The following is a 12,688-nucleotide window of genomic DNA, read 5'->3' on the forward strand; positions in this document are numbered from 1 at the left end:
CGTCCTCTGCAACAGTTGGGAGTCCCTTGTTTCTTTGTTCGTGATCCGCCGATCGCCTGGCTATATAAGGACCTGGTGATCTGTAGTCCTCTAGGCAGCAGAGCTGGTTCATTTATCTCTCTCGTCTGCCTCTCATTTTCTGTTTCCCTCAGAAGTGAGCACCTCAAAAGTTTCGCCTACACCCGTCTCGTCCTAGGGTATGCTGCCCCTTCTGAGGAAAATCCCAATCACAGCCCAGCTAATTCTAAACTGCCCGCAGTGCTCGTGCCATGGGACCTATTTGTCTCAGCAGCCCTCATCATCGCCTGGATCGCCGTCTTACTGGCACAATGCGCGTACATTCCATTGGATCTATACCCTCAGGTCTCAGCGGTGGTGCTGTCATTGCTCACGCTAGCATTACACCGAACCTCTGACAGCCGACCTCTCGACCAAAAGGACTAGTCTCTTGCCAGGTATCCTATGTTAGGAGTACCTGGCAACCCTCGACTCCATGATGGCATGAATTGAGGAGCGTGGTCATCCACTAGCCGACTGGTTTCTGATCAGCTTTGTACTTATTTGAGAGGGTGTATGGTTGAGGACTATCAATGCGACACGTAAATTGCACTCAGTCTATTAGTTCAGAGCTGTTCTAGGTGAAGTTGGATGACCTCTCGATGTAAATGTTTACTCATTTCTTACATAAGCCACCTTATCTTATCGGGGCATGTGATTGCTATCGGACGCGTCGTCGCGTGTTGGCCGCTCGGTTTGCGGAGCTCATTCTACGAACCACCTCGGGTTCGACATGTCCGGCCTTGATGGTGGCTCGTCCGACTACTTCGATGATGACCTGGCCGACTTTGTCGTCGACCGCCCCTCGGATGCGGCAGGCTCTCCAACCGATCCTGATACCCCTCCACCAGCCAAGCGCCGTCGCCTGAGAGCTGAGGGAAATGCTTCAGAGGGCCTACAATCACATCAGAAACACCGGACGGGTAATAGCGATGGTTTTGAAAGTGGTCCAAGCTCCGACTTGTTTGTCGACCAGAACGATGACGAACTGCCATCGCCTCAGCAAGAGTCATATTACTTCCAGGATGATCAGGACCGAGACGCACGGTCCAAATACAAGGTCTTCGCGCCGAAGAACAGAAACCTTCAGGAGAACATCTTTGTGACTCAGCTAACGCAGCCCCCTTCGCCTCCTGAGATGCTTCGTGGCCCGCGCTGGAAGAAGCCCGATCGGGGCTTGCCTCCTCGAACTACAACCGCGCTGCCGGTAAACCAAAGGAGAGGAAGCGGGGCTGGTGCTGGCAATGAGAATGACGAGTATGACGATGATGAAGAGCTGAAGGCGGCAATTGAGGCTTCCATTCAATCGTTCGAGGAAGAGAGTTCCAGACCGGCACCCTCACTGCCTGTACATCCATCACCTCGCCCTGCTGTTCCCGCCGCCAGGCAGCCGAGCACTGCCACCGATACCTCCAATGACCTTTTTGATGATATCCCCGACGATGCCTTTGATTCAGATCTATCTTTGTCTCCGCCGCCTGTCACCCAGTCTCGCCCGGCAGCTCGGTCTTTTACACAGTCTACAAACCGCCCGTTGGGCATTCGCCAAACCACGCTGTTTGATCTGGCTGCCCGAAACCCGGAGAATCAGCCACCGCGCGGGGAACAGGTATACGCGCCGCCTGAGAAGAGCGAACCACCTACGCAGCACAAATTGAACCAAGACGCCCTGGGTACATGGGTCTATCCTACGAATTTGGGCAAGACTCGAGACTATCAATTCAACATTGCGCAGAAGGGCCTTTTCCACAACCTGCTAGTGGCACTACCCACTGGTCTTGGAAAAACGTTCATTGCGGCAACAATTATGCTCAACTGGTTCCGGTGGACCCAAGATGCTCAGATTGTCTTTGTTGCGCCCACCAAGCCGCTAGTTTCTCAGCAGATTTCTGCGTGTTTTGGAATCGCGGGAATCCCCCGATCCCAGACAACCATGCTTACCGGGGAGGCGGCCCCGGGAATACGGGCTGAAGAATGGAAGGCCAAACGCGTATTTTTCATGACACCCCAAACTCTGGTCAACGATCTCAAAACTGGAATTGCTGACCCCAAGCGGATTGTTCTGGTCGTTGTCGATGAAGCCCATCGCGCAACTGGTGGTTATGCGTACGTAGAAGTTGTCAAGTTCCTCCGGCGGTATAATCAGAGCTTCCGTGTTTTGGCCTTGACAGCCACGCCTGGCTCGACAGTGGAGTCTGTACAAGCTGTCATTGATGGACTGGATATCTCGAGGGTCGAGATCAGAACGGAGAATTCACTAGATATCAGGGAGTATGTCCACTCCAAAAACACGGATGTGCAAACGTTTCAGAACTCGGAAGAGATGGTCCTTTGCATGGATCTTATGTCAAGAGCCCTGCAACCGCTTCTTGATCAGCTGCGAAGTACAAATGCCTACTGGGGCCGAGATCCCATGGGACTTACTGCGTATGGTCTCACCAAAGCCAGACAGCAGTGGCTGCTGTCGGATTCTGGCAGGAATGCCCATTTCGGTGTGAAGGCCAAGATGAATGCCATTTTTACCGTTCTGGCAAGCTTGGCTCATGGGATTGATCTTCTCAAGTACCATGGAATCACACCTTTCTACCGTCATCTGGCGCATTTCCAGTCCAACACGGACGGGCAAAAGGGTGGCAAGTACCAACGACAGATTGTGCAAGATGACAACTTTAAAAAGCTTATGAGTCACTTGCAGCCGTGGGTCAAAAACCCAGAGTTTATTGGCCATCCGAAGCTGGAGTATTTGAAACAGGTTGTGTTGAATCATTTCATGGATTCTGGTGAAGGCTCCGGTGCAGGCGAAAATCAGGATCAATCGGCCACCCGCGTGATGATTTTCGTACACTTCCGTGATAGCGCGGAAGAGGTGACGCGAGTACTCAAAAGATACGAGCCCATGATTCGGCCCCATGTCTTTGTCGGGCAGAGCAGCGCCAAGGGCTCGGAAGGAATGGGCCAGAAAACACAGCTGGACATTGTGCAGAAGTTCAAGAAGGGGACGTACAACACCATTGTTGCGACTTCAATCGGTGAGGAGGGGCTGGATATTGGTGAAGTAGACCTCATTGTGTGTTACGACTCCTCTGCATCCCCTATTCGCATGCTGCAGCGTATGGGACGTACTGGCCGGAAGAGGTCTGGAAATATCACCCTTCTTCTCATGCAGGGCAAGGAAGAAGAGTCATACATCAAGGCCAAAGATAATTACGAAAAGATGCAGCAGATGATAGCCAGTGGCACCCGGTTCACCTTTCATGACGACATGTCTCCGCGCATCCTTCCTCCGGGCGTGCGGCCTGTTGCTGATAAACGAGCAATCGAGATTCCCGAGGAGAATGCTGCGGGGGATTTGCCAGAGCCAAAACGGCGAGGACGGGCGCCCAAAAGGCCGCCGAAGAAGTTCCATATGCCAGATAATGTCGAGACTGGGTTCACCACCGCGTCCTCTCTGGCGGGGGCAACCAAGCGCAAAACGCAAAGCAAACGTAAGACTCGCACGCCGACTCCAGAACCCGTGGAACTGCCGGCGCTTGAAGAGGTCTTGCTTACCCCAGCGCAGCAGAACGAACTTGAATCCCTCTATAGCAATGCCGGGCCTAGTGAGGAGTTGCTGGTCTGCTATCCTAGAAGCGACGCCTTTCCACGCCTTCAACTCGCCCCAAGACCTACAAAGACAGTTAAACACGGGTCATTGACCCGTCGCATGGTCAAGACTTTGCAGAAGATGGACCAAGTGAGCTCGGACTGTGAGCATCGGTACAAAGAGGTTTTGGCCCGAGAGTCGGCCTCCCGAACGGAGGCTTCGGCAATGTCACCCAGATCCAACGGCCGTAAGGCCAAACCTAGTGCCACCGCTAAGACAATACCACCCAAAGAAAAAGATCCTAATCAAGATCCGGTCGAGGTCCGGCGAACACCGCCAAGAAAGCACTCAATGCCGACGACCACCCCGGCGTTTGAACCATTCTACTGCTCCCAGAGGACCCAAGACGAAGATACGGAGGATGACTTTGACCCTCTGGATGTCGACACTCTCTTGAATAGTAGCGTTGATAAGCGGCCTCAGAAACGAGGCCTGTTTGTTCTGGATAATAGCGATGGTTGAATCGGCATGACCTTGGATAGCATATTGCATTAGTACACTTTCGGTTACACATACCCTGGAGCAAGAACTTCCTTCTACGAAATTACCGACGGGTCTCCTCCTTCTATCCTCCAGGTCCATGGATCGAGATATGGCGTATGGTATTTCAGATCATGGGAATAGTTGGGTAGCTCTGCGGTCAATGCTATTGGAAATATGAAAGCACCTTGAACTTGCTCTCGTGGTGTCGAAGGTGTTTGGCAGAGGAGCTCCTACTTGCCTGACTTTTCTTTTCCCGGTCAGCAGTAATCGCTTTCAGTCTCGATTCACCGAGAACACCCCCCTCCCCCGTGGTTGCCTTTCCTCGCGGATAGATGCTAACGAGGCGTCTTGAATACTGCCCAAATAGGGACTTGCGTAGTGGAGAACCTCCCATGTTTCCACGCACCGAACAGCCCGTGAAATCGTCTCATTCGTACATTTTGCCATCCCGTACCCTAGAAATCAATATCTATGTAAAACGCCCGCTAGCCATAGCGCAAGGAAATGAATAACGTCTAACCTGGAAGTCGAACCGGACCAGAAGTTGCTGCCATCACATGCCCCAGCGACCTTTCATGAATACTCATTCTTCTGTTGTCTGGTCATCTCTAGGATGTTCGCCTTACTTTGCATTGTTCGCTACTTTCTTGATCAAGTGCTCGTTTGGCACCGTGCATAATCACGCCATTCATATCATCTGGCGGGGATGAGTTCGGATGGGAGGGAGCGACTAGCTCAGTCACGATCCGGTCAGTGAATGTAGCGTAAGGCGCGAATGGAAGCTTCTTATGCCGAATATTAGGCCATTTGGTATACTCGGTGGCATTTGTCGGGTTTCGGAGATCTTCCAGGAGCCTGGCAGATATTTCTACCTCGTAAAGATGGATGTATTCCTTATCGAGTGCGTTGGTGACAAGCAGCCGCGACTGTGCAGCAATTTAGTCGGGTGATTGCATTATACAGCCAGCCCTACCAGCAGCCCAATTGAGGAAGAAAGCATACCGTATAAATTATTGGTTTTGGCGAGTCCAACTTACGCTCTTGAAGTTGTGCCAGAGCTAGCATGACGCACACATAATAGGGATCTTCAGTCCAGTCCTTTGGGGTTATCTGGGCTACTCGCTTGTTGCGAATGCTCGCCCCAATGAAGTTAAGCCTGCCACTTGGGTCAGGACAGGGCTCGAATTCGTTGAGTCGGTCGCCCGTGACGTCTGTGTAATGCAGGTAGCCGATTAACGGGGGAGAGCCTTTACGGGCAAGGTCATTGGGTTGCCCATGGCGACGGAACACAGTGTAGTGTGGTCGATGAACAGGCCGGCCTGCAAAGAAGAAGGGAGACCCTTTGCTGTCCGGTGAAGAAAGAGGTCAGTCCCTCAGGGTTTGGCCCCCCAAATCGGAATTGAGTGTTTCGTCTCCTACCGAGATTTTGCAAATGCGTGACCCTCGCCTACTAGTATGCTGACGAGGCATCGATACTTTACACCAAGGATCAGGTTGGTCGCCAGTGACTCAACATCGCTGAAGTTTCGATCACCGCCGGTCCCACAGTCGGACGCCTGGGTCGGTTCGTCGTTGGCGGTGTCGACGTCTTCGAATCGACAGCCAACCAAGTCAAGATGGCGAGAAGTCCAGAAGAGTGGATTGACAAAAAGATCGCGGTGATGACGCAGGAGAACACGGAACGGCTTTGGGCCTGGACCGGCCGCCATGGTGAGAACGAGAGGTATCAGGCAATGGGAACTGAGGCATAATGCCAGACACTCTTTCACCGCCTTTCCCCTGCATATCTGGGGTAAATCGTGGCGGATACGTAATACAGCGTTACAAATTACGGGTAATACCGCCAGGAACCATACTCTGTAGTGGGACTGTATGGTTACAAAGTTACAACTAGAATATGAGGACCTGAGAAATCGATGCCGAAAATAACTAAATATAATTATTATAGTAGAACTAAAATTAAGAAATAGTTGACTTACAGGCTAGATAGAGCCTTTTTAAATAGAAAAAGAAAGATATAAAAGGACTAGAGAGTAAAAAAAAATAAAAAAGTAATTCCTATATGATAACTACCTGAGTATTCTGACGGACGGCAAGCGGGGCACCAGAAACAGCTCTCATTGAACCGTTGTTCTACTCGCTGCTACCACCTGTCACATGCGGGAATAACACTGCCCCTTACAGTCTAGTATAGTCTGTTTTAAAGTATTATGCCTACTTCTCACCACTTTTACGCCAGTGCCTGCCGCCTCATGCCTCCCGCACGATCTATATAAGCCCGGAAAGAGGGGAAGCGCACAGCGCCATACCTTAGAAGGTAAATGTTCGGGTAACACGGCAACTCTGGGAGGGGCAGTGCTCTGGCTGAGGCAGAAGACAAAGGAGAAAGGGGAAGAGAAAGTGCGTCGTCTTTCAAGCAAGAGGTGCCGGGCTTATATAGATCGTGCAGGAGGCATGAAGCGGCAGGCACTGGTGCAAAAGTGGTAAGAAATAGGCGTGATACTCAAAATAGACTATACTAGGTAACTAGACTGTAAGGGGCAGTGTTATTCCCGCATGTGACAGGTGGTAGCAGCGAGTAGAACAACGGTTCAATGAGAGCTGTTTCTGGTGCCCCGCTTGCCGTCCGTCAGAATACTTTAATTATAATTACTACTTTTTAAATTTAATATTAACTGCTTTAATATTATAATTATATTGTTATTTATATCCTATATTCTTCTGGTGGATAATCAGGATATTATTATATTAATTAAGAATCCAGAATACTATCTTCAAACTAAATATATTAATATCAAATTCCATTTTATACAGGAATGTGATAGAACGGTCCGGATTGAGGTCTTATCTTATCGGCATCGGCCCGACCGATGTTCTGGTCCTGTAGTAGTCCAGCTAGTGCGATCCGGGTCCTTGGGGTGACGTGCTGGGATGGTCATGGAAGTCGTGAGGTCATCGGTGACGGTTCGGGATCTCCTCATCTTCTATAAGGCAACGCTCCTCAGTGTTAGACTACTAATCCTACAAGGATCAGTCTATCTCGTGGATATAGGCTACCTTTGTCATTACCAGTGGAATCCTACACGTTCGGTGGCTAGTTCCTTACCTAGTCGACAGGCCTTCTACCCTGACAAGTAGATCCTATCACACTAATCAAACCGCCAATCAGTCATCTCCGCAGGAATCGGCCATCTCCGCGCCGATGATGATAGTATATTATATTAGGTAACTAAGCTAAGAGCGGTAAAACTAATTATAATAGGAAATTCACAGGTCCCAGAATTATAAATGTCACTGACCCCACAGTCACAAGTCCCTTGGTAGCAGTCACTTGCAATCATAGTGAGTAGGTAGACCTGTGACAGTCGCCATGGGGGGATGCACGAGGAAAGATTGGGCCATGTGGTGGGACTGGTTGGGCAGCAATCGCAACTGACCTCATCACAAAGGAACTTGAAGATGGTTGCCCGCACTCTGCCCATATTGGCCTTTCTGCCAATGTGTGCAAATGGCGCCTACTCCTTACTTCAGCAGGGTCACTTCCGAGTCAGCCTTCAGGGCTCGGTTCGAAGCTGAGAATGGAAGAAACTTTTCGGACCTACCTCACGTGGCAGCCAGTTCCTGGGGCCGATCTCACCTGCTCGCATGCCGTGTAGTACGGCGGGAGCCACTCCGCAGCATTCTCCCGATTCTATCGCCGTATATTGTCCCGTCGGACTGGCAGCCATCATCGTCGAACGAGATCGATGCGTTCTTGCAAGGCCCTGATTCGACCCTCATGGCCCAGAGTGAGCACTATCTGGTGAGAGGGTCTCATTGTGGGCCCTCCCTGGGTCAAGTCTGGGCGGCAATGGCCATGTTCAAAGGGAGCCAGGGCCGACGCAGGCAGGGCATATCCGACCTCCAAATGGAAGGCGAAGGTGGCGATGATAGTGATAGCGACAGCGATAGCGACACCGAAATAAGATCAAAGCGACCTAGACGGGGTACCTACCAAGGGGAGTTCGTCGACTCCAGTACAATCCAAGTCGGCTCTAGCAGTCCAGTACATGACAGCTCCCAGGGATCATCCTCCGTGGGTTACACTGACCCCGAATCTCATACTTTCGGTGTAGCTCCAGAGGATGAAACCCTACGACTTGCATCGTGTGTTATTCGACATATCTTGTATTTTGCACCGCCTCAGGATTCGGTATTGGAGCCGACTGTTGTTGAGTTTCGAGATGCCAAAGTGAGACTCGCAGCCTTAACCTCATTGAAAAAAACGGCAGATGATAGCCATTGACGATGGTGGCCTCTGTTTGCGGCGGCAGGAGCCAGGTAAAGGCTTTCTGGTTGTGAAAGACCATGTCGCACTTTTGGAAGCGAAGACTCAATTTCAATGTCTAAAGAACGGCCGACCAATTATCTCGGACAAGTGCTTTGCACAGATGGTTTGCGAAGCACTGGTGGTCAGGGTGGCTGGGAACTCGAATCCAAGGTAATATTCAGCCTACCTGAGTATCTGGCGAATCTACATATCCGATGTGACTTGGGCTTCCTTATGAGTGTATATGAGGAGAATGTCTAACAATTTGATGCCGTATCATCGTGATCAACGCTACGCAACACTACATGTGCTTTCTGCAGTTTGACATTAGTGGAGAATACGTTGAGGAGTTTGAGAAGAGCACACGTACACATTTCTTGCACGTCAGCTGTACACCTTGGTTTGATCTCAGTCAAAGAAGCGGAAGAGAGCACGTCGTGGCCAATATATGTGGCATAGTGCGCCGCGCGACGTCCTAACTGTGGCTGGAATGAAGGTGCAACATACACATACTTCAATGAAGGCCTAGTACACACCGCTATACAGCATGTCTGCAAAACCCTTGAACTACTGTGGTTTGATTTGGTGTTCCTCCCTGCGCATTGGATAGCCTGGGGCATAGAATACGCAAAAGGATGTTCATGTAGGGGCAATACTGAAGTGGACCAAGAGTGAATCTAATGATGGTCTTTTAGCAAAGTTGAAATCCCACTTGAATAAAGAAGAGAACCCGGGACCAGTAGATCGATTGTGGCAAGCGGAACTCACACACACTTACCTTCCCATGGGGCTCTATAATCAGCTTCCTTCCGGTAAGGACAGTGCTGGTACAAAATATCCCAACCATCTGCAATGCGAGTAACTTAACCATTAAAGAGCAACCATAAATAGCCCCTTCAACTGCAAAAAGGCCCCAGGAAAATAAACTAAGCCAAACGGACCTTTATACCATGATCACCTCAAAAAATCAAGATAACACCGCCCTTACTTCCCCACATAGTCAAACTTCTTCGTCGAGTGATTATACACATAAGCATACTGCGCCACATCAAACCCCCAGTCCCCAGCAACATTGGTAGTCGATTTGCACAGGTCACCCTTCTTCTTGTTATCATTGAAAGCCTTGCAGTATGGCCTGGTTTCAACCCGATCAGCTTAATAGTCCATCTACAGGGGCCTTGGCAAGGGGGAGAGGAACCACATACCCAATACTCGCCGTCTTCCCCGCCTTCACCTTAAACCCCGTAATCTCAAACCAAGTCCCATCCGACTTCTTCGTCTTGGCATCATACGACTTGATCTTGTTCGTTTGATAGAAGCTCCTCAAGGATGTCTTTTGCTCGTTTTGAGCGTCGAGTGTTACCCCTACCAGAATCGCACTTCACATGAAAACATTGATATTTATATCAGTCCCGTATAGTAGCTTCATCAGTAATGGGGATACGTACTCTCTGCCCCCCTCCATGGTAGACGCAAACGGGAATTCCTCCGCCGACACCCACCCTTTATTATTCCCCCATGCGTTTGTCGCCGGCAACGCCTTAATTCCGTACTTGCTTGGATCCTTGAATGGTTGTTTGTTGGCTGCGCTGCCGCTATCCACTTGCCGGTTTTTGTCGGCCGCGTCGGTGTCGACTTTTTGCCTGGGTTTGGTTGGTATACATCTAGGGTAGGGTTGTGCAGGAAGGGGGAGGAGGGAGGGAGAGGAGAGGGAGGGGGCATACATCACTGGGGATTTGCCCTTGCATAGCATGGCCCAGCAATCTACGTCGTAGGTTAGGGCATCGGAGCCTCGGATCTCGATTTGGCCTTTGATGGGGTTGGATCTGCTGTCGCCGGGGTTGGAGCGGGGGGTGAGGGTGGTGAGGTCGGTGGTTGTTGGGAAGGCGAGGGTTTGGGGGAGGGTTGAGAGGGAGATGAGGGTGGTGAGGAGGGTGGATGGGAATTTCATTTTGACAGGCTTTTATTGGGGGGTTGGTGGACTGGAAATACTGTGCTTGATGTTCTGTGTCCATTGCGGTGGTTTGTGTAGTATATATAGATTGTCTTTCAGGGATGCAATCTGGGTGCTTTCATTTGGGAGATTGGCGTCTACTAAGCGTGAGGGCCAAGTATGTTTGGGATATCTAGCAGACGCATTGAGGCTGCTGACTTCAGAGTATGATACATGGATATAACCTGGGAAGAGGAAAGAGAGAAAGACGGGGGTTATTGGCAGGCTCATTGCTGGGAGGTGAAACAGTGCTCGAGTAATGACCTGCTCTGGACCAGAAGACGATTGGAATCAGCTTATTGAAAGATAGACAAATGGTATGTTGGGTCAGAGTGTTAAGTGCCTGCATATGAGGGTAAAGACGAGACTGCTTTTGAATACAAAACAGTATTGCATGAAATCACAGCCTGAACTGCTTGAAATCTCCATGTCAATTCCGGTCATCAATGCCCGGTTTGATGCAGGTAAAGACATCGATATTCATGAAAGACCATTCTCCCTTAGAGACAGATGAACTGAGCACCCAGGCTCTTGCCGTAGTATATGAGCAGAGCACTTTGCGTTAGATGAGGCGAGAGTGTAAGAAAGTGTAATGAATGATCGTCACGAGGCCACAATATCAATGCAGTCCGATATTGGTCATGTCGCCTTAAAGTCATACAACATACAGACCGAACATGGGTACACCGACATATGCACAATGTGCTCGTTGATTCTGCCGGTGACTCAGTCCCCGCTTGCACAAAACACCAACCACCGACCGGGACAGGAAGGCTCCAGACGGATTGTAAGCTGCGCCGGAGCAACGCAACAGGAGGCTTAGATCATCACTGCAGGTAAAGAAGCAGTCAGGCTCGCTGGAAACTGGCAAGGCTCTCTCACAGTCAGCTGAGTAAGTAAGCAGGCACCCGGCTTACAAGAATGTATCATCCCACAGATGAGACAGCGCAGAACTAACAATGAGTCGCTCCGTACGGAGTAGGCTGTGTTTGAATAGCACCGTGAATCTATTATAGTTCCGGGTATTATTCGGTGGCCCCCGCGAAGAATGATATAAGCTACGGGATTAATTTATTAGACAAGTCAGCCGACCCTTGCGAGACTCTGAAGTATAACATCCACCCAACTGTGAAAGGTTACTCACTTTCCCTTTCGATTGTACAGCTAGCTCAACATATTCGTGATTGCCATTCCACTCCTACTTCCTACGACCATGACGAGCATCTTCCTATTTTGCACCTCCGATGTGCCAGCAAGCGTACGGCAGATCATAAGCGCGCGAAAACATGGCTAACTTTCTTGGCTACTAGACAATCAATCAATTCATGACCGCGTTCTCTCATGCTAGCGAGGACCCAAATATCTTCTGTTTAGTCCGCACCCCAGATCAGGAAGAGTTCGACGAATGGGGCACCGAACCACCCGTCCACGACTTCACCACAGGCTTCAGAGATGCTACGGACACTGATCTCCGTCTTTACACCCAGAATCGGATCGACGAGCTCAAGCATACAGATAAAGCGGGTGGATTATCTCCCGTATGGGTGGCCAAGCTCGATGAGCGGTCCCCACAGGACTCAACCGTGGTCTTACAGTACCGCAAAAATAGATCCAGCTGGACACAGGCGCTGGAAGACGCCGAAGAAGAGTTTGGGATCCCCGACCAGGCGGATGTCGACGACCAACATATCTGGTGGAAGTGGCGAGTGTCGTTTGCGGATTCGTTCCAGTTATTCAATAGTATGGATGACGGTCAGCCCGATATAATTCGATTGTACACTCGACCGGAATTTTTGGACCCAGAGGGAGTGCTTCATGTGGATGTTCCACGTAAGATCATCAAGGGGGAAATTCCGGACCCTATCACGGAGAGTGTTAGCTGAGGTTCTTGGCTCGGTGTTTGACTGCCTAATTCGTATCTCATCAGTTTGACTTGCCTTTTCACCCGCTCACGAATTAAAGCCCACACTGATTCTAGTAATTAGAGGTCAACAGTAATTGTACATTTAAAATGGTCATGACATAGGAAGTGTTCACGAACACATCATCGTCATCTGATACGGGACTCCACTTCGAAGCTAGGATGTCAACTTGCTGCTGGAATAGACCCCACGCACGCCAGCAATACGGCCTGCCTTGATATCTCTGGGCTTTATGTTGCCAATATAAATGCTCAATTGAAGTTTTCTGACGACAGAGCAGC

The 12,688-nt window shown here is 50.2% G+C and overlaps 6 protein-coding genes across 6 annotated transcripts; 4 read left to right on the forward strand and 2 right to left on the reverse strand.

Annotated features, from left to right (window-relative positions):
- The first annotated feature begins 777 nt into the window (after positions 1–777).
- On the forward strand, positions 778–4,363 carry mph1 (3'-5' DNA helicase). Its single transcript, XM_025719130.1, has one exon. The coding sequence runs from the start codon at positions 791–793 to the stop codon at positions 4,160–4,162; it is 3,372 nt and encodes a 1,123-aa protein (XP_025576688.1). The 5' UTR covers positions 778–790; the 3' UTR covers positions 4,163–4,363.
- Positions 4,364–4,791: 428 nt separating this feature from the next.
- On the reverse strand, positions 4,792–5,892 carry BO80DRAFT_443673 (uncharacterized protein; the record flags this gene model as incomplete). The annotated part of the gene is made up of 3 exons (XM_025721378.1): positions 4,792–5,109; positions 5,186–5,528; positions 5,603–5,892. The coding sequence occupies 3 exons, from the start codon at positions 5,890–5,892 to the stop codon at positions 4,792–4,794; spliced, it is 951 nt and encodes a 316-aa protein (XP_025576689.1).
- Positions 5,893–7,234: 1,342 nt separating this feature from the next.
- On the forward strand, positions 7,235–8,971 carry BO80DRAFT_492520 (uncharacterized protein; the record flags this gene model as incomplete). The annotated part of the gene is made up of 3 exons (XM_025723774.1): positions 7,235–8,414; positions 8,455–8,616; positions 8,813–8,971. Exons 1-3 carry the CDS (start codon positions 7,692–7,694, stop codon positions 8,969–8,971), a joined length of 1,044 nt encoding a protein of 347 aa, XP_025576690.1. The 5' UTR covers positions 7,235–7,691.
- A 505-nt stretch (positions 8,972–9,476) lies between these two features.
- BO80DRAFT_472376 (uncharacterized protein) lies at positions 9,477–10,443 on the reverse strand (the record flags this gene model as incomplete). The annotated part of the gene is made up of 4 exons (XM_025723137.1): positions 9,477–9,627; positions 9,698–9,871; positions 9,941–10,135; positions 10,217–10,443. 4 exons carry the CDS (start codon positions 10,441–10,443, stop codon positions 9,477–9,479), a joined length of 747 nt encoding a protein of 248 aa, XP_025576691.1.
- Positions 10,444–10,956: 513 nt separating this feature from the next.
- Positions 10,957–11,507, forward strand: BO80DRAFT_33157 (uncharacterized protein). Its single transcript, XM_025715179.1, has 2 exons — positions 10,957–11,377; positions 11,468–11,507. The coding sequence occupies exon 1, from the start codon at positions 11,078–11,080 to the stop codon at positions 11,306–11,308; it is 231 nt and encodes a 76-aa protein (XP_025576692.1). The 5' UTR covers positions 10,957–11,077; the 3' UTR covers positions 11,309–11,377; positions 11,468–11,507.
- On the forward strand, positions 11,461–12,452 carry BO80DRAFT_423786 (uncharacterized protein). Its single transcript, XM_025719131.1, has 3 exons — positions 11,461–11,567; positions 11,650–11,743; positions 11,796–12,452. Exons 2-3 carry the CDS (start codon positions 11,699–11,701, stop codon positions 12,366–12,368), a joined length of 618 nt encoding a protein of 205 aa, XP_025576693.1. The 5' UTR covers positions 11,461–11,567; positions 11,650–11,698; the 3' UTR covers positions 12,369–12,452.
- The last annotated feature ends 236 nt before the right edge of the window (positions 12,453–12,688 follow it).

Source organism: Aspergillus ibericus (genome assembly GCF_003184845.1).
Source record: "Aspergillus ibericus CBS 121593 unplaced genomic scaffold BO80scaffold_13, whole genome shotgun sequence".
NCBI classification, from domain to species: Eukaryota; Fungi; Ascomycota; class Eurotiomycetes; order Eurotiales; family Aspergillaceae; genus Aspergillus; species Aspergillus ibericus.